The sequence below is a fragment of the Zalophus californianus genome, chromosome 13 (genome assembly GCF_009762305.2).
Source record: "Zalophus californianus isolate mZalCal1 chromosome 13, mZalCal1.pri.v2, whole genome shotgun sequence".
Classification (NCBI taxonomy): domain Eukaryota; kingdom Metazoa; phylum Chordata; class Mammalia; order Carnivora; family Otariidae; genus Zalophus; species Zalophus californianus.
The window spans coordinates 63,399,779-63,425,603 of record NC_045607.1 but is presented as its reverse complement, the minus strand read 5'-3'; the positions used below and the strand labels follow the sequence as shown (position 1 = coordinate 63,425,603).

Below are 25,825 nucleotides of genomic sequence, written 5' to 3'. Positions count from 1 at the left end.
TTCTGAATGTGTTAAATGATGCCTGTGTGCCCCTGCTATTAGGTGTCCTGTGGCCTGTCCCCACAAGATGCCAAGAGAAGAGGCTCACTTCATCCTTGGTTACCCCAAGAAGGGGCACAACCACTCCTACATCACAGCTGAAGAGTAAGTTCAAAACTGAACCCAGTGGGGTTTTCAGTTTGCCGTTTGATGACACAGCCTGATGCTTTCCACAAGCACATGCTTGTCAGTAAGTCTCTCTAGTGTTAATTTCTCCAGAAAGTAAAATCCCTGGCAATGTGGTGAGGGGACTCCATGGTCCTACAAGGGGCTCAGTCTTCTGAAGCCATATAGGCAAGGAGATAGGAATGATAATAAGTTGGATCTTGGCTTTTTTTTTTTTTGTCTGTATTCTCAGTTATTAGGCATTTGCTATAGGTTCCCCAGCTAGAAAACATCTGTCTGGAACAAAATGACTCTTTCTTCAAGCCTTGTTCTGTCTACTCCACTCAGGCTGCTGGAGATGGTTTGCAGACAGAACAAAGGTGAGTTGCCAAAGAGCTAGTGAGAATGTAGGGCAGGTATGTGCAACTCCACCTGCAGACTGACCCCAGGGTGAAGATGTTGGTCATAACTTCTGCACCATAATTTTATCCTAAGGAAAGGTGTTTAATAGAATGAATTAATTTTAAATAAGTAGTTATATGATTCAGCATTTTAAAGTGCTAAGCAATGTATAGTCAGTCTGAGATGCCATCCCTAACTTTGAAAAAATCTTACAGTATAGTGCAGAATTAGGCTCAAGAATAATTTTAGCAAATGTAAGTTCTGTAATGGGATGATAGGTTGCTGGGACACACTCTGCATGTACTAGAGTACCCAAGAGTGTGGTGCTCTAAATCTGGTTCCACCCTCTGGGTGGAGACTCCAGTGGAACAAATGAGGTACCAGGTTTTTATTGGACCATGTCTTAAGTGTTCTAGTCAGAACTTCCTGCAAACTTGCTCTCCCTTGGGAAGGAACTATTGAAAAATCTTTACTAGAGTGAACTAGCAGGGGCAAGCAAGATGTAGAACCCATTAAAGGCACTGAGGAAGAATTTAGGCGGGGAGCATTTCCTCAGAAGACCCTACTGGGATTTTCTAACATCCCTGAATGGTCAGTTGGGAATGGGGATCAGGAGATCTTCTGAAAAAATGTCCCAGGAGCAAAAATATACTCTTTGGGGTATGTTTAGGGTACACATGATATTAGGTAGGATGTTTCAGCTTCTTTCTGATGATTCAACAAACTGTGTCTCTGTGAAACCTCAGTAAAAAGAGGTTGAGGGGTTCTCTCAGTCAAGAGGGCATAAGTCACTCATGGAGCTTGTAAAATGCAGTTTCCCAGGCCTTGCTTCCAGAGAGGCTGATTTGGTAGGTCTGGGGGTGGGGCTCAGAGTCTGCACTTTAACATGCATCTCAGGTGACTCTGCTGCAGGAGGCATTTGGTGACACTCTGGAGAGTCCTGCCCAGCTGGGTAGTGGGTTCTTTTGGTGTGTCTGGCCATATCCTGATATTTTCCCCTCTATCAGTCACTGGGTACATGTGTGAATGCAATGTGACTGTGCATAAAAAACTGGAACAGAGCTCTGTCTGTGTCAAGATGTCCAAGGGGGTGAACAGACTTGGTGGGTGAAATTGAAGCACAAGCATTCTAGGAATTGAATCAGCTGCCTTCAGTCACAAGAGCCCACTGAATGCTCCTTGTGACAGCTTCAGTTCAGGAAAGGATGATAGAGCAGGAAAGACACCGGTTGAGTATCTTAGGCTAGTCACTGTGAATGCTGGTTCTGCCACTTACCAGTTGTACAGCCTTGGATATTTTACCAGCTTAAAATCATGGGGATACCAGCTGTGACATGAACATCATATCAACCTCAGAGGATTATTGTGAGGATGAAATAAAAGCCTTTATGTGGTGTGCTTGGCACAATGCTTGGCACAAATCAGTGCTCAATGAATTACAGAGTAGCTGCTAAGGTGGTGGTGATGTTGATGAGTCTTGGTAAGTCTCAGCTTCATGATCCACAAAGTGGGTGGACTGAACTGCATAATTAGGTCAGAGTCTTTATCCAGCACTCTCATCCATCCCGTTTAGAGATGGACAGGATAGACTTGATGCCTGAGCTGCCTTGAGAGGGAGGTGGTCAGGTAGGTGGTATAAGGCAAAGATCTCTCCAGGAGAAACCTCAGCTATATCTTGATTCACCTTCTGCTTCTCAATCTCCTATAAATCACCCAGCTCTGCAGAGCCCTTCTTTAGCAAGTCACAGCACTCTCCACTTTGATCAAGCTGTGATGTGGAAAATCAGGCAGATGTTAGCTAATTGATAGTGTTATACAGGGAAAGCACAGCTTCAGGCCCTATTTCCAGGGCCTTTGTGGTAACTAATCATTCCCATGGGCCACTGGACACAGGGCTCAAAGGGCTGGCTTAGATGTCCAGCTTGCATCCTGCTGCTGAGGAGCACAGCAGTCTCAGTGACGCTACAGCTTTGCTCTAGGTTCAGCTCAGACAGTTCTTCCCAGGGCTGAGCCCCAGTGCTATATCTTTTAATAGTTCATGCCTGGACAATTGGGAGGTGCTTACTGAATATCTGCAGTCTCTGACTGCAAATGTCAGGTGGCATCTCTGACTTGGCAGTCAAGCAGGCTGGAGAGAGCAGGCCTCTTATCTCAGCATCCTCAGGGCTCTATCCCCAGCTCCATTCTGAAATATCTTTTCCAGATCACTCAGGTGATAACAGAGTAAGCAGGAAGGACTGACCCATCTGGTTTGGTCCTTGGTGATCCTGAACTGGATTCCTGGAGCAAGCAGAGGCCTGAGAGGAGAGAAGCTTGCCTAGTTGAATGTAAATATGAGACACATGTCCCAAGAGCTAGGCTGTGACATGAACATCATATCAACCTCAGAGGATTGATTTCATCAACATGAAATCCCCATGCAATAGTTATAGTCTTGGAGATCTCTAAATCCCACAAGCCCTACTTCCACTCCTTCAGTCGGAATGCCCCAGCTCTAAGCCCTTGGTGGCTGCTTTACATGTTCTCTCCTTCTCTTCATTACATTTTCTCCATCCCCAAATAAAACCTGCTCTGTGGAAAATTGTGGATCCTCTCATTTTCACTGGAATGTCAATGACCCACAAGAGGCAAAAGTAACAGAGAATTAAGCTGTTAGGACAAGGAAGGATGCATCTTTAAAGATGGTATTTCAGATCTTCAGTTCCAACTGCAAATGGAAAAAAATAATGATGTTGGGGCTAGCATCATGCCCCAAATCCACACATTTGTAAATAGTTATTTTAAAGAAGACATTAAATGGCTCATTCATTTTGCAGTTTGTTCATTTTTTATTAATATGTTTGGCCATCCATCCAACTGTCCATTCATCCATCCATCCATCTTCAAGAAATATTTTTTGAAACACCCAGTATGCCTGACCTTTTCTAGGCATTGAGGACACAAATTAAAAACCAAACCCAGAACCAAAAATCTCATTTGGGAGCTCCTTTCCTAAAAGAGACAGGTAAGCACACTGCCGATTACCACTGAGAGAAGCCAGAATGGGTTGCCATCATCCTGGGAGGGGTAATGCTGAGTCTTTAAACATGATATATTAGTTATGGGCAAGGAGTGAGGGGGCGAGTTTCAGACAGAGGACACAAACACAAATGAGACTAACTCAAGTTCAAATCCTGGCTCCATCTTGTGCTACCTCTGTATGCCCATCGGGAAGGCACTTAACATCTGAATCTATTTCCTCATCTGTGAAATGGGGATGATAAGTGGTGCCTACTTTACAGGGTTGTGAGAATTAAATAATCTAATTCATGTAGAATGTTCATCATGGCACCCAGCTTAGAGTAGATCTTAAGTCAAAGTTAATTATTAATCCTTTTTGTGGACTGATAGTTGGGGAAAATATTTTAAACTAGCCCTGATGAAAAGACAAGATAACTCAGTCTCTGTAAATACATTGTTCACATACGGGTCAGTTGCTAGTGCACCTCTTGTGCCTAGAATTTGGGTGCTTAGGCCATGCCAGTTAGCACTACTTGTGTGGGCACACACCTGTGAGGATCCTAAAGAAGCTCCTGTCCCTGGATATAGGTGCTGGAGGCCTGGTGTGTGGTCAGTGTGGTGGAGGGTGGGGTGGAAAACTACTTGGGGAATGGGATGTGTGGCTTTGGGCTGTCAAAGTCCCTGTGAAGATTGAAGATTGATGCATGTTTCTTCACAATCTAGAACAAGGTTTCTGTACCCAGATGGATTTGTCTATTTCTTGGGCCAGGGCTGCAGGGATTGGCATCCTGATGGTGATCCTGGGAATTTTGCTGCTCATTGGCTGTTGGTATTGTAGAAGACGAAGTGGATACAGAAGCTTGAGGGTCAGTAAAATTTCCACTGTTGATCCCAACAGATCCAGGACCCCCTTGCCCTTCTTCCTCTGAATTTCTAGGGAGTGGGATAACATTCTCATGATCACCTTTAGCTCCCATTTCTGGTTCTGATTAGTCTTTCTCTACTTTGTACTTCTTGCAGCTCTTCCTTTGGTTCTGCCTTGGCATGAACCTCAACCAGAAACTTGGCCCATCTCTTTGGTTCCACTCACAACAAACTTGAGTGCTTGACTATGTGTGTAGCTGAGCACTAATAATTTGTGGGGTACAGGGGCAGGGGTCCTGATCCTCTTTGCACAGCAAACAGCAGCATGTGAGATGCTCCAGGTCTTACCAATCCTCCTGGGAATTCCCAATGGTTCTGTTCCTCCATTTAGTGGCCTGCTTATCTCACCTTGCTGCCTTACCCCTTTCCTCCCAGATTCCCTGGGAGTTCCAAGTTCTAACTCTATTATACCAAGCAATTTGGCATACCTAGGGCCCACCCAGCCATCATTACAATGAGGAAAACATCCACCCCTCAGCAGCACAAAGGACCACTGGGTTTTTAAGAGGGTCCATTCTCTTTTGATGGCCAATATGGTTTTGACAGAATTTTTTCTTCTTTTATTTATTTATTTATTTATTTATTTATTTATTTATTTATTTATTTATTTATTTATATTTAAATTCTAGTTAGTTAACATACAATGCAACATTGGCTTTAGAATTCAGTGATTCATCACTTACATACGACACCCAGTGCTCATCACAAATGCCCTCCTTAATGCCCATTAAACATCTAGCCCATTCCCCACCGAACTTTCTCCATCAACCCTCAGTTTGTTCTCTGTCATTAAGAGTCTCTTATGGTTTGTTTCCCTCTCTCCTTTTTTTTTTTAATTTTATTATGTTATGTTAGTCACCATAAAATACATCATTAGGTTTTTTTTATTTTTTATTGTTATGTTAATCACCATATATTACATAATTTGTTTTGGTGCAGGGTTCCATGATTCACCGTCTGTTCACAACACTCAGCGCTCCATGCAGAATGCACCCTCCCCAATACCCATCACCAGGCTAACCCATCCCCCTACCCTCCTCCCCTCTAGAAACCTCAGTTTGTTTTTCAGAGTCCATCATCTCTCCTGGTTCGTCTCCCCCTCTGACTTACTCCCCTTCATTCTTCCTCTCCTGCTCTCTTCTTCTTTTTCTTTTTTCTTAAAATATGTTGCGTTATTTGTTTCAGAAGTACAGATCTGTGATTCAACAGTCTTACACAATTCACAGCGCTCACCGTAGCACTTACCCTCCCCAATGTCTATCACCCAGCCACCCCATCCCTCCCACCCCCGACCACTCCAGCAACCCTCAGTTTGTTCCTGAGATTAAGAATTCCTCATATCAGTGAGGTCATATGATACATGTCTTTCTCTGATTGACTTATTTCACTAAGCATAACACCCTCCAGTTCCATCCACGTCGTTGCAAATGGCAAGATCTCATTCCTTTTGATGGCTGCATAATATTCCATTGTGTATATATACCACCTCTTCTTTATCCATTCATCTGTCGATGGACATCTTGGCTCTTTCCACAGTTTAGCTATTGTGGACATTGCTGCTATAAACATTGGGGTGCATGTACCCCTTCGGGTCCCTACATTTGTATCTTTGAGGTAAATACCCAGTAGTGCAATTGCTGGATCGAACGGTAGCTCTAATTTCAACTGTTTGAGGAACCTCCATACTGTTTTCCAGAGGGGTTGCACCAGCTTGCATTCCCACCAACAGTGTAGGAGGGTTCCCCTTTCTCCACATCCCCGCCAACATCTGTCGTTCCCTAACTTGTTAATTTTAGCCATTCTGACGGGTGTGAGGTGGTATCTCATTGAGGTTTTGATTTGGATTTCCCTGATGCCGAGCGATGTTGAGCACTTTTTCATCTGCCTGCTGGCCATTTGGATGTCTTCTTTGGAAAAATGTCTGTTCATGTCTTCTGCCCATTTCTTGACTGGATTATTTGTTCTTTGGGTGTTGAGTTTGATAAGTTCTTTATAGATTTTGGATACTAGCCCTTTATCTGATATGTCATTTGCAAATATTTTCTCCCATTCTGTCGGTTGTCTTTTGGTTTTGTGGACTGTTTCTTTTGCTGTGCAAAAGCTTTTTATCTTGATGAAATCCCAATAGTTCATTTTTGCCCTGGCTTCCCGTGCCTTTGGTGATGTTTCTAGGAAGAAGTTGCTGCAGCTGAGGTCGAAGAGGTTGCTGCCTGTGTTCTCCTTTAGGATTTTGATGGACTCCTGTCTCACGTTTAGGTCTTTCAACCATTTGGAGTCTATTTTTGTGTGTGGTGTAAGGAAATGGTCCAGTTTCATTCTTCTGCATGTGGCTGTCCAATTTTCCCAACACCATTTGTTGAAGAGACTGTCTTTTTGCCATTGGACATTCTTTCCTGCTTTGTCAAAGATAAGTTGACCATAGAGTTGAGGGTCCATTTCTGGGCTCTCGATTCTGTTCCATTGATCTATGTGTCTGTTTTTGTGCCAGTACCATACTGTCTTGATGATGACAGCTTTGTAATAGAGCTGGAAGTCCGGAATTGTGATGCCGCCAGCTTTGCTTTTCTTTTTCAATATTCCTCTGGCTATTCGGGGTCTCTTCTGGTTCCATACAAATTTTAGGATTATTTGTTCCATTTCTTTGAAAAAAGTGGATGCTATTTTGATGGGGATTGCATTGAATGTGTAGATTGCTCTAGGTAGCATTGACATCTTTACAATGTTGGTTCTCCCAATCCATGAGCATGGAACGTTTTTCCATTTCTTTGTGTCTTCTTCAATTTCTTTCCTGAGTATTTTATAGTTTTCTGAGTACAGATCCTTTGCCTCTTTAGTTAAATTTATTCCTAGGTATCTTATGGTTTTGGGTGCAATTGTGAATGGGATCGACTCTTTGATTTGTCTCTCTTCTGTCTTGTTGTTGGTGTATAGGAATGCCACTGATTTCTGTGCATTGATTTTTATAGCCTGCTACTTGACTGAATTCTTGTATGAGTTCTAGCAGTTTTGGGGTGGAGTCTTTTGGGTTTTCCACATAAAGTATCATATCATCTGCAAAGAGTGAGAGTTTGACTTCCTCTTTGCCGATTTGGATGCCTTTGATTTCTTTTTGTTGTCTGATTGCTGTGGCTAGGACTTCTAATACTATGTTGAATAGCAGTGGTGAGAGTGGACATCCCTGCCACGTTCCTGACCTTAGGGGAAAAGCTCTCAGCTTTTCCCCATTGAGAATGATATTCACTGTAGGTTTTTCGTAGATAGCTTTTATGATATTGAAGTATGTACCCTCTATCCCTATACTCTGAAGAGTTTTGATCAAGAAAGGATGCTGTACTTTGTCAAATGCTTTTTCTGCATCTATTGAGAGGATCATATGATTCTTGTTCTTTCTTTTGTTAATGTATTGTATCACGTTGATTGATTTGCGGATGTTGAACCAGACTTGCAGCCCAGGGATAAATCCCACTTGGTTGTGGTGAATAATCCTTTTAATGTACTGTTGGATCCTATTGGCTAGTATTTTGGTGAGAATTTTTGCATCCATGTTCATCAAGGATATTGGTCTGTAATTCTCCTTTTTGATGGGATCTTTGTCTGGTTTTGGGATCAAGGTAATGGTGGCCTCATAAAATGAATTTGGAAGTTTTCCTTCCATTTCTATTTTTTGGAACAGTTTCAGGAGAATAGGTATTAATTCTTCTTTAAATGTCTGATAGAATTGCCCTGGGAAGCCATCTGGCCCTGGGCTTTTGTTTCTTGGGAGATTTTTGATGACTGCTTCAATTTCCTTACTGGTTATAGGTCTGTTCAGGTTTTCTATTTCTTCCTGGTTCAGTTTTGGTAGTTGATACATCTCTAGGAATGCATCCATTTCTTCCAGGTTATCTAATTTGCTGGCATAGAGTTGCTCATAATATGTTCTTATAATTGTTTGTATTTCTTTGGTGTTGTTGTGATCTCTCCTCTTTCATTCATGATTTTGTTGATTTGGGTCATTTCTCTTTTCTTTTGGATCAGTCTGGCCAGGGGTTTATGAATCTTGTTAATTCTTTCCAAGAACCAGCTCCTAGTTTCGTTGATCTGTTCTACTGTTCTTTTCGTTTCTAGTTCATTGATTTCTGCTCTGATCTTTATGATTTCTCTTCTCCTGCTGGGTTTAGGCTTTATTTGGTTTTCTTCTCCAGCTCCTTTAGGTGTAGGGTTAGGTGGTTTATTTGAGACCTTTCTTGTTTCTTGAGAAAGGCTTGTATTGCTATATACTTTCCTCTCAGGACTGCCTTTGCTGTATCCCAAAGATTTTGGACAGTTGTGTTTTCATTTTCATTTGTTTCCATGAATTTTTTTAATTCTTCTTTAATTTCCTGGTTGACCCATTCATTCTTTAGTAGGATGCTCTTTAGCCTCCATGTATTTGAGTTCTTTCCGACTGTCCTCTTGTGATTGAGTTCTAGTTTCAAAGCATTGTGGTCTGAAAATATGCAGGGAATGATCCCAATCTTTTGGTACTGGTTGAGACCTGATTTGTGACCTAGGATGTGATCAATTCTGGAGAATGTTCCATGGGCACTAGAGAAGAATGTGTATTCTGTTGCTTTGGGATGGAATGTTCTGAATATGTCTGTGAAGTCCATTTGGTCCAGTGTGTCATTTAAAGTCTTTATTTCCTTGTTGATCTTTTGCTTAGATGATCTGTCCATTTCAATCAGGGGGGTGTTAAAGTCTCCCACTATTATTGTATTGTTGTCAATGTGTTTCTTTGCTTTTGTTATTAATTGCCTTATATAATTGGCTGCTCCCATGTTCGGGGCGTAGATATTTACAATTGTTAGATCTTCTTGTTGTGTAGACCCTTTAAGTAGGATATAGTGTCCTTCCTCATCTCTTATTACAGTCTTTGTTTTAAAATCTAGTTTGTCTTATATAAGGATTGCCACCCCAGCTTTCTCTTGGTGTCCATTAGCATGGTAAATGGTTTTCCACCCCCTCACTTTCAATCTGGGGGTGTCTTTGGGTCTAAAATGAGTCTCTTGCAGACAGCATATCTATGGGTCTTGTTTTTTAATCCAATCTGATAGCCTGTGTCTTTTGATTGGGGCATTGAGCCCATTTACATTCAGGGTAACTATTGAAACGTATGAATTTAGTGCCATTGTATTGCCTGTAAGGTGACTGTTACTGTATGTTGTCTGTGTTCCTTTCTGATCTTTGCTGCTTTTAGGCTCTCTCTGCTTAGAGGACCCCTTTCAATATTTCTTGGAGGGCTGGTTTCGTGTTTGCAAATTCCTTTAGTTTTTGTTTGTTCTGGAAGCTTTTTATCTCTCCTTCTATTTTCAATGACAGCCTAGCTGGATATAGTATTCTTGGCTGCATATTTTTCTCGTTTAGTGCTCTGAAGATATCTTGCCAGTCCTTTCTGGCCTGCCAGGTCTCTGTGGATAAGTCTGTTGCCAATCTAATATTTTTACCATTGTAGGTTATGTATCTCTTCTCCGAGCTGCTTTCAGGATTTTCTCTTTGTCTCTGAGACTCGTAAGTTTTACTATTAGATGTCGGGGTGTTGACCTATTATTATTGATTTTGAGAGGGGTTCTCTGTGCCTCCTGGATTTTGATGCCTGTTTCCTTCCTCACATTAGGGAAGTTCTCTGCTATTATTTGCTCCAATATACCTTCTGCCCCTCTCTCTCTTTCTTCTTCTTCTGGGATCCCAATTATTCTAATGTTGTTTCGTCTTATCGTATCGCTTATCTCTCGAATTCTGCCCTCGTGATCCTGTAGTTGTTTCTCTCTCTTTTTCTCAGCCTCTTTATTTTCCATCATTTGGTCTTCTATATCACTGATTCTCTCTTCTGCCTCATTTATCCTAGCAGTTAGTGCCCCCATTTTTGATTGCACCTCATCAATAGCCTTTTTGATTTTGACTTGGTTAGATTTTAGTTCTTTTAGTTCTCCGGAAAGTGTTTCTCTAATAACTTCCATGCTTTTTTCAAGCCCAGCTAGTATCTTTAAAGTCATGATTCTGAACTCTAGGTCCAACATCGTACTAATGTCCGTATTGAGTAGGTCCCTGGCTGACGGTACTACCTCTTGTTCGTTTTGCTGAGGTGATTTTTTCGTCCTGTCATTTTGTCCAGAGGAGAATAGATGAATGAGAGAACAAAATGCTAACAGGTTTACAACGTCCCCTGCAAATATACTGTATACAAATCAGAGAAGACCTGAAACCAGGGGAAAAGAAAGGGAAAGAAAGAAAAAAGAAAGAGAAAAAGAAAAAAGATAAAAACAAAAACAGAACAATACAAGAAAAGCAGAATGTGATCAAATATGATCAGGCTAGTGCATAGATCAGTGCCACACACTAGATTTTAGGCGTATTTTGGTCTGTTAGAAAAAAGTGCCTCCTAAAATTTTAAAGGAAGAAAGACATATATGAACAAAATAAGGGTTGATACAATGAAGGGATAGAAGATGACTGCAAAGATGAAAAGTATAAAAGATTTTATAAAAGGACTTGATAAAATAAGTTGTTTGAAAAAAGAAAGAAGATTTAAAAAAAAAAAAAGAAAAAAGGGAGAGAATGTGATCACGCAGGTGACTAGAACAGAGCCATACACTAGTGATTTAGGGTATATTTTTATCTGTTAGAAGAAACTGTATCTCAAAATTTTAAAGAGAGAACAACTTATATATATATATGCCAAAAATAAGGGTAACTACTATGAAGGGATAAAATATGACTCTAAAAATGAAAAATAAAAAATGTTTTTTTTTTTTTTAAAAGAGATTGATAAGATGTTGGTTGAAAAAGGGAAAAAGAAAAAAAAAACAGTTAACAAAAATTAACTTTGATGAACTAATGAATCATGGTTAAAAAAAAAGCCATGAATTCTATGTACAGTATTCCCCTAGCGCTGGAGTTCTCCCGTTCTCCTTGATCGGTAAACTTGGTCTTGGCTTGCTGGCTGTTCATGCTGATCTTCTGGGGGAGGGGCCTGTTGCTGTGGTTTCCAAATGTCTTTGCCGGAGGCTGAATTGCCCTGCCCTTGTCGGTCCGGGCTAAGCAAGCTGCTCGGGTTTGATCTCAGGAGCTTTTGTTCCCTGCAAGCTCTCCGTACAGCCTTGGAGGACCAGGGCAAAAATGGTGGCCTCCCAATCTCCACCTGGAGGAGCTGAGAACTCGGGGCCCCGCTCCTCAGTGCGCCCCCAGAGAAAAGCAGTTACTCCCTTGTCCCCAGTCTCCGGCCGCACCCCGTGCTCACCCGGCCTGTGACCGAGCGTTGCTATCTCTGGCACCCGACCCCGTGTGGAGTCTCCAAACCCAGCAGATCCCTGAGGTGCGCTCCCGTGCCGCTCCTCCCCGGGAAGGAAGGGGAGTCTCCCCGGATCTGCCGCTTGTTGGGTCCCTGCTGCAGGAGCAGTGGCCTGACTGGGCCGCGGATCACAGTTTATGACAACCCCAAGCTGAGAGCCCGTGCCTCAGCTCCGTCTCTGCAGCCGGCTTCCCCGCTCCGATACCTGGGAGCTCTGGCGCACTCAGGCTCCCCCGGTCTTTCTGTGACCCCAAGGGTCCTGAGACCACACTGTCCCAGGAGGATTCCACCCCCTGCTTAGCCACTGCAGCGACGTCCCTCAGCGGAGCCAACTTCTAACAGTTCCGATTTTGTGGTCCACGACTCTATCACTTGCCAGAAGCGGCCGGCGGAGGCCCCTCCCCCGCCATCTATCCTCCGGAATATCGCCTCGGATTCACTTCTCCGCACGTCCTACCTTCCAGTAAGTGGTCGCTTCTCTGTTCAGATAGTTGTTGCTACTCTCCTCTTTGATCTCCTGTTGAGTTCGTAGGTGTTCAGAATGGTTTGATCCCTATTCAGCTGAATTCCTGAGACCAGATGAAATCTAGGTCTCCTACTCCTCCGCCATCTTGCTCCCACCGCACATCATTAGTTTTTGATGTGGTGATCCACGATCCACTGTTTTCGTATAACACCCAGTGCTCCATGCAATACGTGCCCTCCTTAATACCCATCACCGGGCTAACCAATGCCCCCTCCCTCCTCCCCTCTAAAACCCTGTTTGTTTCTCAGAGTCCATAGTCTCTCATGGTTCATCTCTCCCTCTGATTCCCTGCCCCCTTCATTTTCCCCTCCCTTCTCCTAATGTCCTCCACTCTATTCCTTATGTTCCACAAATAAGTGAAGCCATATGATAATTGACTTTCTCTGCTTGATTTATTTCACTTAGCATAATCTCCTCCAGTCCCATCCATGTTGATGTAAAAGTTCGGTATTCATCCTTTCTGATGGCTGAGTAATATTGCATTGTATATACGGACCACATCTTCTTTATCCATTCATCTGTTGAAGGGCATCTTGGCTCTTTCCACAGTTTGGCTATTGCGGACATTGCTGCTATGAGCACTGGGGTGCATATGGCCCTTCTTTTCACTATATCTGTGTCTTTGTGGTAAATACCCAGTAGTGCAATTGCTGGGTCATAGCGTAGCTCTATTTTTAAATTTTCAAAGAACCTCCACACTGTTTTCCAAAGTGGCTGTACCAACTTGCATTCCCACCAACAGCATAAGAGGTTTCCCCTTTCTCCACAACCTCTCCAACATTTGTTGTTTCTTTCCCTGTCCATTTTTGCCATTCTAACTGGGGAAGGGTGGTATCTCAATGCAGTTTTGATTTGAATTTCCCTGACGGCTAATGATGATGAACATTTTTTTCATGTGTCTCTTAGCCATTTGTATGTCTTCTTCAGGGAAGTGTCTTTTCATACCTTCTGCCCATTTTTTTGACTTGATTATTTGTTTTTTGGGTGTTGAGTTTGAGAAGTTCTTTATAGATCCTGGATACCAGCCCTTTATCTGTAGTGTCATTTGCAAATATCTTCTCCCATTCTGTGGGTTGTCTCTTTGTTTTGTTGACTGTTTGCTGTGCAGAAGCTTTTTATCTTGATGAAGTCCCAAAAGTTCATTTTTCCTTTTGTGTCACTAGCTTTTGGAGATGTATCTTGAAAGAAGTTGCTGTGGGCAATGTCAAAGAGGTTACTGCCTATGTTCTTCTCTAGGATTTTGATGGATTCCTGTCTCAGATTGAGGTCTTTCATCCATTTTGAGTTTATCTTTGTGTATGGTGTTAGAGAATGGTCGAGTTTCATTCTTCTGCATGTGGCTGTCCAATTTTCCCAGCACCATTTATTGAAGAGACTTTTTTCCATTGCATGTTTTTTCCTGCTTTGTCAAAAATTATTTGACCATAGAGTTGAGGTTCCATATCTGGGTACTCTATTCTGTTCCATTGGCCTATATGTCTGTTTTTGTGCCAGTACCATGCTGTCTTGGTGATCACAGCTTTGGAATATAGCTTGAAATCGGGCAACGTGATGCCCCCAGCTTTGTCTTTCTTTTTCAACATTTCCTTCGTGATTTGGGGTCTTTTCTGATTCCATACAAATTTTAGGATTGTTTGTTCCAGCACTTTGAAAAATGTCATTGGAATTGATCGGGATGGCATTGAAGGTGTAGATTCCTTTGGGTAGCATAGATATTTTAACAATGTTTATTCTTCCAATCTGTGAGCATGCAATATCTTTTCATCTTTTTGTGTCTTCTTCAATTTCTTTCATGAGTGTTCTGTAGTTCTTAGAGTATAGATCCTTTACCTCTTTGGTTAGGTTTATTCCGAGGTGTCTTATGGTTTTTGGTGCTATTGTAAATGGAATCGTTTCTCTAATTTCTCTTTCTACAGTTGCATTGTTAGTGTATAAGAAAGCAACTGACTTCTGTGCATTGATTTTGTATCCTGCCACATTACTGAATTGCTGTATGAGTTCTAGTATTTTGGGAGTGAAGTCTTGGGTTTTCCACATAAAGTATCATGTCATCTGTGAAAAGAGAGAGTTTGATTTCTTCTTTACCAATTTGAATACCCTTTATTTCTTTTTGTTGTCTGATTGCTGTTGCTAGGACTTCTAGTACTATGTTGAACAATAGTGGCAAGAGTGGGCATCCTTGATGTGTTCCTGATCTTAAGGGAAAGGCTCTCAGATTTTCCCCATTGAGGATGATATTCACGGTGGGTTTCTCATAGATGGAATTTATGAACTTGAGGAATGTTCCCTCTATCCCTATACTCTAAAGAGTTTTAATCAGGAAAGGATGTTGTATTTTGTCAAATGCTTTTTCTGCATTGAGAGGACCATTTGTTCTTCTCTCTCCTCTTATTAATGTATTCTGTCACATTGATTGATTTGCGAATGTTGAACCACCCTTGCATCCCGGGGATAAATCCCACTTGGTTGTGGTGGATGATCCTTTTAATGTATTGTTGGATCCTATTAGCTAGGATTTTGTGAGGATTTTGGAATCATATTCACCAGGGATATCGGTCTAAAATTCTCCTTTTTAATGGGGTCTTTGCCTGGTTTGGGGATTAAGGTAATGCTGGCCTCATAGAATGAGTTTGGAAGTTTTCCTTCTGTTTCTATTTTTTGAAACAGCTTCAGGAGAATAAGTATTATTTCTTCTTTGAATGCTTGGTAGAATTCCCCAGGGAATCCATCAGGCCCTGGACTCTTGTTTTTTGGGAGGTTTTTGATCACTGCTTCAATCTCGTTACTGGTTATTGGCCTATTCAGGTTGTCAATTTCTTCCTGTTTCAGTCTTGGCGGCTTATAGTTTCCAGGAAGGCCTCCATTTCATCCAGATGGCTCAGTTTATTGGCATATAGTTGTTGATAATAATTTCTAATAATTGTTTCTATTTCCTTGGTGTTAGTCATGATCTCTCCCCTTTCATTCATGATTTTATTAATTTGGGTCCTTTCTCTTTTCTTTTTGGATAAGTCTGGCCAGTGGTTTATCGATCTTATTAATTCTTTCAAAGAACCAACTTCTAGTTTCATTGATCGGATCTTCTGTATTTCTGGTTTCTAATTCATTGATTTCTGCTCTAATTTTAATTATTTCTCTTCTAATGCATGGCTTAGGCATCGTTTGTTGCTTTTTCTTTAGTTCTTTAAGGTGTAGAGTTAGTTGGTGAATTCGGGATTTTTCTGTTTTTTTGAGTGAGGCTTGGATGGCTCAGTATTTCCCCCTTAGGACTGCCTTTGTTGTATCCCATAGGTTTTGGACCAATGTGTTTTTGTTCTCATCGATTTCCATGAATTGTTTAAGTTCTTCTTTGATTTCCTGGTTGACCCAAACATTCTTGAGCAGAGTGGTCTTTAGCTTCCAAGTGTTTGAATTTCTGCCAAATTTTGTCTTGTGATTGAGTTCCAGTTTAAAGCATTGTGGTCTGAGAAGATGCAGGGAATAATCTCAATCTTTTGGTATCAGTTGAGACTTGATGTGTGACCCAGTATGTGGTCTATTCTGGAGAAAGTTCCATGTGCGCTCGAGAAGAATGAGTATTCTGGTGTTTTAGGGTGGAATGTTCTGTATATATCTATGAGGTCCATCTGGTCCAGTGTATCATCCAAAGCTCTTGTTTCTTTGTTGATTTGCTGCTTAGATGATGTGTCCATTGCTGAGAGTGGAGTATTGAGGTCTCCTACAATTAACATATTGTTATCAATATGACTGTTTATTTTGGTTAACAGTTGGCTTATGTAGATGGCTGCTCCCATGTTGGGGCCATAGATATTTACAACTGTTAGATCTTCTTGTTGGATAGACCCTTTAAGAATGATATTCTGTCCTTCTGTGTCTCTAACTACAGACTTTAGTTTAAAATCTAATTTGTCTGATAGGACAATTGCTACCCCAGCTTTCTTTTGAGGTCCGCTGGCATGGAAGATGGATCTCCATACTTTTACTTTCAATCTGGATGTATCTTTAGGTTCAAAATGAGTCTCTTGTAGGCAGCATATGGCTGGGTCCTGTCTTTTTATCCAGTCTGCAACCCTGTGCCATTTTATGGGAGCATTTAGGCCATTCACGTTGAGAGTGATTATTGAAAGCTATGAATTAATTGTCATCATGTTGCTTGTGAAGACGTTGTTTTTATAGATCGTCCCTGTAAATTTCTGTGTATATCACTCTCAGGGTCTTTCTCCTTTTTTAGAATTCCCCTTAATATTTCTTGCAGGGCCATCTTAGTGGTCACATATTCTTTCAGTTTCTGCCTGTCTGGGAAGCTCTGCATCTCTCCATCCATTCTAAATGACAGCCTTGCTGGATAAAGTATTCTTGGCTGCATGTTCTTCTCGTTTAGTACCCTGAATATGTCTTGCCAGGCCTTTCTGACTTGCCAGGTCTCTGTGTGGATAGGTCTGATGTTATTCTGATGCTCCTCCCTCTGGACGTAAGGAATCTCTTCCCCCTAATTGCCCTTAAGATGGTTTCCTTAGTTCTAAGATTTGTGAGTTTTACTATTACATTCCGGGGTGTTGGCCTATTTTCCTTGATCTTGGGAGGGGTCCTCTCTGCCTCTAGGATGTGAATGTTTGTTTCATTCCCCAGATTAGGGAAGTTCTCAGCTACAATTTGCTCAAATATATCCTCTAGTCCTCTCTCTCTCTCCACTCCCTCCGGGATTCCAATTATTCTGACATTGGAATGCTTCATGGTGTCACTTATTTCTCTGATTCTATTTTCATGGACCTGAGTTGTTTTTCCCTGGCCTCTTCTTTTCCTTTTTTATCTATTGTATTGTCTTCCAGGTCGCTTATTTGTTCTTCTGCCTCCTTTACCCTAGCTGTTAGATTATCTAGATTGGATTGGATCTCATTGATAGCATTTTTAAGTTCTGCCAATTCAGCTTTCATTTCACCCTTAGAGACTCTATGTTGCCATTAATTGATTTCTCCATTCTAGCTATTGTCTTCACATTTGCTAGCTTGAATTCCATGTCCGACATCTTGGTTATATCAGCATCCTTTTGTAAATCTGTGGCATAAGTTATAATCTCTGAGTCTTTTCTATTTGGGGTGTTCCTCCTCCTATCATTCTGTTGATGGGTGGTAGAGGGATTGTACAGAGTCCAAATTATTGACCAGAACCCCAGCAAGATGCACCTGTTTTCTAGGAACCTTAGGGTTGCTGGCCTCTTGTTTTCCCAGCCTGTCTTCTGGGGGAGGGACCTGCTGTGCTGTTACTCAGGCAACCCTGTTTGGGCAGAGTTGCCCTGCCCCCTGTGGCAGGGGATGGGCTCAGTCGGAATAAGTTTTTTGGGTTTTTGTTCTCTGGCTGCTTTCCCTGGTGGCTTTCTGCGTCTTTTCCGAGAGTCAGAGCAGAAGAGAATGTTTCCAACCCTCTGCGTCAGAGCAGAGAGATTGCAGTCTGTTCTTCCATGAGCTCTCCAGGCCACACTGTCTCCATTTCTGTCTGTGCTACTATAAATGCAGCATCCTGGGTTGTGCTCCCCTCCGCAGCGCTCCCAGTCCTGCCTCTAGGTTGGAGCACATCTCTGCCCTTTGTGCTTCTAAAACTGCCAGCCACTCCCAGTTCACATGCGCGAACCCGCTGCTCTGGGTTTCCGCCCCGGGGGATGCCCTAAAGTCCTTTCCCTGCCACTACCGGTCTGCGAGTCTGTGTCTCATCCCCAGCGAGCAAGGCTGTGGCTCACCAGCAGTGTAGGATCCCCATGGCCAGGCACCCTCCCGCTGCTGTTTATCCTCCAATACCTGCCCGCAGAATCATGGCTCCCTGCTTCATACCTTGAAACCAACCACCTGTGATGTTCTGTTTGTAGAGGTCCAGATCTTCTTACATCTCAGGCTGATTTCATGGGTGCTCAGAGTGGTCTGGTAGATATCCAGCTCAATTCCGGGGACCAGTTGAAATAGGGTCCCCTACTCCTCCACCATCTTTTTGTCCTCTCTCCAATTTTTTCTTCTTTACCCAAATGAGCAGGAAGCTAACAAATTACACAGTCCAGTCTTAGGGCATCAAGGTCTTCCACAAATGGGAAACATCATTTGAGTCTCCAAACTATAAGAACTACAGGTTTCACATCAAAGCCAGGTAGCACTTTAGCTCTTAAGCATCCAAAGGTATTCTCCATAGTGAGCAATGGAATGAAAGAAGAGTTGCAATTTTTCTCTCTGCCTTTTCCCCTTTTTCTTTTTCCCTTCCTCTTTCTTTCCCTCTCTTTCTCACTCCACCCTTCCTTCCCTCTCTCCTTTTTTTATTACACATCTGAAACTTCTGAGTTTATACATAATGGAAAAAATTATCTTAGCAAAAGATGTTGGAAAGTCCCCTTTCTCACTCAACAAACAATTTAGACAAAAGGTTCTGTGATGGAGGGGAGGGTTGGTGTGGGTGGGGGTTTGGAGCTTGGCAGTCTGAAGAGGAGAAGAAGGTGACAGCTATAGCTTTGACTTCTTCTCCTTGCCAGGAAACTTGGACAGTCCTGTGTGTCCCTTTCCTAATGCCCATTTTGCCAATGTCCCAAATACAAATCATGACAGACAAAGCAAGTTTGGGGGCTGACACAGCCACTGAGCAGCAGCCCTCCAGTATGTTGACATTTAGTGGAAAGGAGAAGTTGCTGAGTCTGAATAAGATTCCAAATCAAGTACCATAGGAAAGCCTTGGACTAGGAGTTTAGGGATGGACCTTGTGCTCTTATGATACCTCACTGTGGCTGTCCCCACAGATAGGAAGGGACTTTGCTCTCTGCCACAGAACTCCATTTGTGCCTCTAGCATGGAGTTAACATTGCCTTGTAATTGGTTATTTACTTTTTGCCTCTTCCACCCCTTTTCTTTCCCCTATTTATGTACTGGGACAGAGTATTTCTTACTCTTCTTTGTACCTCCAGTGCCTGGCAAATAGCAGCCACCCAAATCCTGGTATCAGGATTTGGTCTCATGGTCTGTCATTGACTTACTTGGTGACCTTAGATTTTAACTTCTCTGAGCCTCATTTGTTCTATTCTACACCTAGGCACATGCGATATAACATGATGTATATCAGTCTTTATTTATGTCTTTATTTAATATATATTTTCTTCTATATTTTTATTTCTGTTTGTATACAAAAACATAATGATTTAGTCTTTTAAGGAGTAAAAGCTCTACAAACTCAGTATGTTGGACCCATTTCTTAACTGTCCACAACTACTAGCTTGATGCTACAAAATATAATGATTTTTTTTCCTTTCTGCTTCAATACTCTCATCTTAAATTTAATTAAACCATAACAGAGAGTCTTTAATGTCATAAGCTCAGACACTGTGAACATTTTGCTAAGTAAGTTCAAGTTCAACCTACCATGTCTCCATTGCTCTAGGTCTACATCAGTGCTTTGCAGAGTTTCTGGAATTTTTATGAGATGGAGCTGTGTTTAAATTCTCTGGTTCCCATAGCGTCTAAAAATGCTGTCATTTATTTTTTAAATTAATATTAAAATTTTGTTTTGAGACTTTCACATGTCCTGAAAAGCTAGGTTAGAATCAGTAGTCTAAGAAATTTATGCAAAATTATGTACAATAGCACACTAAATACTGCATTTAATTGCATGATTATCTCCCTGCCTGTCTTTGGAGATTTTTTTTCATTTTATTTTGTTCTGTTTTGTTTGTTTGTTTATCTATCTATCTATCTATCTATCTATCTATCTATCTATCTATCTATTTATTTGGCTCCACACCCAATGTGAAGGATTCTTTTGATTTCAAAACCGAAGGACATAGGGGTGCCTGGGTGGCTCAGCTGGTTCAGTGTCCGACTCTTGACCTCAGCTCAGCTCTTGATTCTCAGGGTCAGGAGTTCAAGCCCTACATTGGGCTCTACACTCGGTATGGAGCCTACTTAAAAAAATAATACTAGTAAGCCAAAGGATATAAGTGACAATAAATGCAAGCTTCAGATATCTGAGTTACTCCAACTTTAGCAATCTGCTTTAAGCTTTGAAAAATTTACTCTCCCACTTTCATTGGCCATTGAATGGTAGCAAGGTTGGTTGGAATTAAGATTTCTTAAAATGTTTCCACTGACTCACAATTCTCTTTAGCTCTGAAAAACATCTTTTGAATGGAAAGACTGCTTTTTGCAGCAACTTGTTTCAGCAGGAAGATGATTTGTAAGGGGATTAAAGTTATTTTTGTGTTTACCAACTTTATCCTTTCACTTGGAAGTTTAGAACATAATGCTTTTTGATTCTTGGAGAATTTTGAATTCCCTGCTGACAGCTCAGTTTATACTCATTTCTCATATGTTGTGTTTCTCAATGCATGGTCAGGAGACCCTGTACTCAAATCTCCTGGAGCTCTTGCTAAAATGCAGATTCTGGGACCCTCTCTCAAGGTGAGACCCAGGAAGCTGCCTTTTAAAATGCATGCTGAAGGGTGCCTGGGTGGCTCAGTTGGTTAAGCAACTGCCTTCAGCTCAGGTCATGATCCTGGAGTCCCAGGATCGAGTCCCGCATCGGGCTCCCTGCTCAGCAGGGGTCTGCTTCTCCCTCTGACCCTCTTTCCTCTCGTGCTTCCTATCTCTCATTCTCTCTCTCTCAAATAAATAAAATCTTTAAAAAAATAAATAAAAATAAAATGCATGCTGAAATTTGAATGCAAATGCAGAGAACTGGCAGTGAGCTGGGGGAGTAGATCATGCTCCTATCCTATGGCAGGTGAGAAATTTATAAATAAGAAAAAGAGTAACAGTGATAACTGAGGTAAAGGGAGAAAATGCATTAAATACCTTACCTGCAGTATATTGCTGGGAGTTGGGGAGATACGCAGAAACTTCCTGCATCCTTATATCAAGATTAGGGCCTTGTGCATATATTCTTCCAGGGGGGTAGCATCAATAATAATTTCAGACTAGAGTTAAGGAAAACCACTTCTTTACAGTCTGCAGACTGTGTAGTTATCAGGTCCAATCCATGTCTGGCTTCACCTCATTGATGTTCCAAACAGTTCTCCCTGAGAAACCTACGTTGATGCCCTCTTCCAACCTAGTAAACCCCAATGATCAGTCACAATCTGCAGAAAAGGCTGAAGAGCTGCTCAGCATCTGCACAGCCTCCCTGTTCCAGCTCTTCTCAGCTGGTACCACAGTGTGTGCTGCTAATGCCCTACTGGCTGGATTTGGCTCAATGGTATGTTTAGGTCTGTATTTTTAAAAAAATTGAATTAGGTGTCAACCTAGGTACAATTAGGTGTAAAAGTAACACTTTACATGAAAATATTGATTTCTAGTTTCTTTTTTAAAAAAATCAAAAGATCTGGAAAAACTGGCAACTTTACAGTGGTTGTCCCTTTAGATGAGATATACTGCCTCCTTTTCTATGGCCCCTACCTGGCCCCTCTGAGCCCTATGCATTATCTGCCCAGTCCTTCTAAGGATCAGAGTATAGCTGGGTCACCCAGGTGCAGGCGGTGCTTTGTGTGCAGAGCAGTGGTTCTCCATGTGGCCCTGGATCAGCAGTTTTGACAGTATCACCTGGGAACTTGTTAGAAACGCATATTATGGGCCTCACCCTAGATCTACTGTGTCAGAAATTCTGGATGTGGGCCCAGCAATCTGTGTTTAACAACCCCTCAGGTGATACTGATGCATGCTAAAGTTTGAGAACCACCACTGTGGAGAATTTAACGATAATAATAAAAGAAACTAAAAGTTAGTCTTTTTATTATCACAATATGCCAGCAATTTTAAACTATATCAGTGATGAAATACTCCACCTCACCATGGTGGACAACTCCTGAAGTCCCCACTAGGCTATGTGTCTCTGTCCTGTACAATCTGTTGTCATTCCACTCTAGGGATGTAGAATATCACCCCCTAAACCTATGCAAAGCACCAAACTAAGCTTTCACCCACCCCTCCCCACAATAACTCAGGGTGCATAACAGCCTTGGATTGACTTATGTTGCAACTTGACTTGGAAGCTCAGGTTACAACCACAACATTTCTACCACAACATATGCATTTGTAGTGTTCAAATATTTTGTTGTCATTATGGAAAAGGCAGAAATAGGCAGTGTGTCTCTGTTGCTAAGTTTCTCCTATGCTTGCCCTAAGATACCTCACTAATTTGATCATCTCCACTTGCAATCATTCTCTGAGGTTCTGGGGCGCCTTTGTAGCTCAGTCAGTTATGTGTCTGCCTTTGGCTCAGGTCATGAGATCAGGGTCCTGGGGTCAGGCCCTGCATCAGGCTCCCTGCTCAGGAAAGAGTCTGCTTCTCCCTCTCCCTCTGCCCCTAACCCCCTTCATGCACTCTCTCTCAAAGAGATAACAAAATCTTTTAAAAAGATCATTCTCTGAGGTTCATTGTTCAGATTAATTCTTTTTCTCCTTCCCTTCAAAAATATTTATTGACTAACTAATGGGTGTCAGGCACTGTACTAAGTACTTTATCTTTAGTTTTAATTCCTACAACTCTTGAGAGGTAGGTGGTATTATCTTCATTATTACAGATAGGATTCAGAGAGGTAAAGTGACTAGCCTGAGGACACATTACAGGTAAATGGCAGAACCAAGATTAAAACCTATTCTTAAAAATAACTTCAGCTTTCTTCTCTTTTCTTACTGAACTTAATTCTTTTTTTCTCACCCACTGACCTTCATGCCTTCACATTTCAGGATAAAAATATTCATGCTGGCACTCAAAGTACCTTAACAGGAAGATGTCCTTTTGAGGGGTTTGGTCACCGGGACAGCAAATTGCCTTTTCAAGAGAATAACTGTGAACCTGTGGTAGGTTGAGATCCTGCATCTTGGTGTTTATTATACAGCTGCTTTTAACTCAAAGGAATACAATTATTACAATTTAAAGAGCAAGAGCAATGTGAAAATACTTGATGCTACTAAACTGTACATTTAAAAATGGTTAAAATGGTAAATTTTGTTATGTATATTTTATCATAATAAAAAAATGCAGAGATTTTCTTAAATTGTGTCCTCTCATACCCAGATTTTCCAGGGTCAATGATGAAATCCCTACATGTAAGATCCAAAGGAAGAACTTGATTCTGGATACAATACTTTTGTCTTATGTCTTTAGTATATTTGCCTTTTTCTGAATGTAGATATATATAAGGGAAGAAAAAAAGCATCTGTGACTAATTGTATAAGCTGTTCAGTCCAACAGGGTAGCTGCTGGCCACATGTGGCTATTGAGCACATAGTAGTTTGAATTAAAATGTTCTAATACATACCAGATTTCAAAGACTTGGTATGAGGAAAAGAATATAAATAATTCATTAATGATTTTTATATCAATTACATGTTGAAATGATAATATTTTGATATGTGGGATTAAATAAACTATATAATGAAGATTAATTTTACCTGTTTCTTTTTATTTTTGTAATGCACCTACTAGAAATTTTAAAACCACATATGTGTTATACTCTATTTCTATTGGCCAGCACTGGTACAGATGCAGTATATCATAATGGTTTAAAGAACAGACTCTGGAGCCAAATTACTGAGAAGTTTATGAACTTGGACAAGTAACTTGACTTCCCTGTAACTCAGTTTTCCAACTCGTAACACGAAAACAATGAAAATACTCCTAGAATTGTTGTGAGCATTAAATGAAGGCCTAACACATTTGTGCTATATTGACAATAGCACTGGCCTTTAGACACAACTACAAGGATCTATGTGGTATAAATGTAATGTATATTAGTGGCTTTAAACAGTGTTCGAGAATTCACCAGTTAGGGCTTGGGACTTCTACTGACAAGGATAATGAAGGTACAAATAAGTTTCTGAGATTTGGGGAAGGCGGTTGGCTCTATTTTTCTCTACTCTTCCCCTCCCCCCAATGTTTCAACATACACACTTGGAACTTTAACAATGATTATCTTGTTGGGTGGGAATTAAATGTGGGCACTTAAAAGTTTCAGTCCAGAGAAGTAGTATAAATATGATGCTGACCACTAACTTTACCCCTCTCCCAGAAACCTATGCACTGTTGCCAAGCCCATACTCTCCCTTTCTCATTCTCACAGGTTCCCAATGCTCCACCTGCCTATGAGAAACTCTCTGTAGAACAGTCACCACCACCTTATTCACCGTGAGAATGCTGAGAGATGAAATGAATTCCTTTACACTTTTGCTGGAATTTAATATGGACATCTAATGTTCTGCTTCAGAATACTGTAGAAACAGTGTACATCATCTCTAATAATAAGCTTAGTGTTAAATTCTTAGTAGAGCAACTGGCAATACTAATTGAGGGAATGATGAGAAATCTTAAAATGGAAAAAACTTTGTCAATAAACATTGTAATGCCTGATACTATCTGTGCTAGTAGTAATTCTAATAAATTTATGGTGTTATTTTCTGAGACAGAGTTCAAGTGTGTATTCTGGGACCATTCATTTTTAGTTGAAATTTGGCTAATACCTAACTACTATTTTGATTTTTGAAGAAGCAACCTTTTGACCAACATGAACTCTTAGCAGAATTGTTGCAGATGAGTCTGTGCCATGAAGTGCTCACAAAGGATACCTTTATAGGTTTAAGACGAAGAGCTGATTGACTTACCAAATTATAGTCAGATTCATCTGATTAGGAAAGTGTCAGTAATGTCTCTTTGTGTTCTAAAATTTCATGATGCTAAAATAACACATTGCAGAGATCCTATATCTTGAGTAATACATATAATACAGTTTTAATTACATTTCACTTCAAGACTCAATGCTATCACAATTAATGACAAAATGCTTTTGTTAAACCAGAAGGTGGTATAAGGTAGTTTGGTTGATGTCTTGCCTAAAATGTTCCAATGGCAATTTAGCTTCTTTGGGCTGCCAAAGCCCTCTCAAGAAAACGTATAGAAGTAATCATAAAGGATCAAAGATTCTAGAATGGTGTGGAATGGTGGAATGGGGCATAACAACATTAAAATTTTTTTGTTGACAACTACATATCACCTATACTATTATTTATCTAATATTTATTCTTTCAGTCAACTCATTTAAAAAAATTTTTTGGCTTAAATTATCACCACCCTAAATGGAAAATCAGGATCATCTTCCATAAGTAGAAGATAACCATAAAAAAGAAGATGATAAAAGTATTTTTATTCAGACCTAGAAGGATACCGATGATCACAGAAGACTGAGACCTGCTCTTTTTATTTAAAAGGGAGATTAGCAAGAAACAAAGAGCTTTCTTGCAAGAGAAAGAAATTACTTTCTTGCTATGTGACTCAGTGTTATTTAATGCTGAGTCAGTAAACCACCTAAAATCATCTTGTTTCATCAGAAACACCAGTGTAGCATAACTGTTTCATTTTCTACCCAAGATTGCACTGAAGAGAAAAAACACTGAATAAACAGACTTATACACATTGAAAAAAGTCACTGAAATACTGAAATACCTCCCGACGGTTCCTTATTCTGTCCAGTCTTATCACTTAAAACAAGCCCTCTCCCTTTTCAACTA

The 25,825-nt window shown here is 41.0% G+C and overlaps 1 protein-coding gene across 1 annotated transcript; it reads left to right on the top strand.

Annotated features, from left to right (window-relative positions):
• Positions 1-67: 67 nt before the first annotated feature.
• On the top strand, positions 68-24,461 carry MLANA (melan-A). Its single transcript, XM_027614296.1, has 4 exons — positions 68-144; positions 4,316-4,412; positions 23,009-23,122; positions 24,385-24,461. Exons 1-4 carry the CDS (start codon positions 68-70, stop codon positions 24,451-24,453), a joined length of 357 nt encoding a protein of 118 aa, XP_027470097.1. The 3' UTR covers positions 24,454-24,461.
• The last annotated feature ends 1,364 nt before the right edge of the window (positions 24,462-25,825 follow it).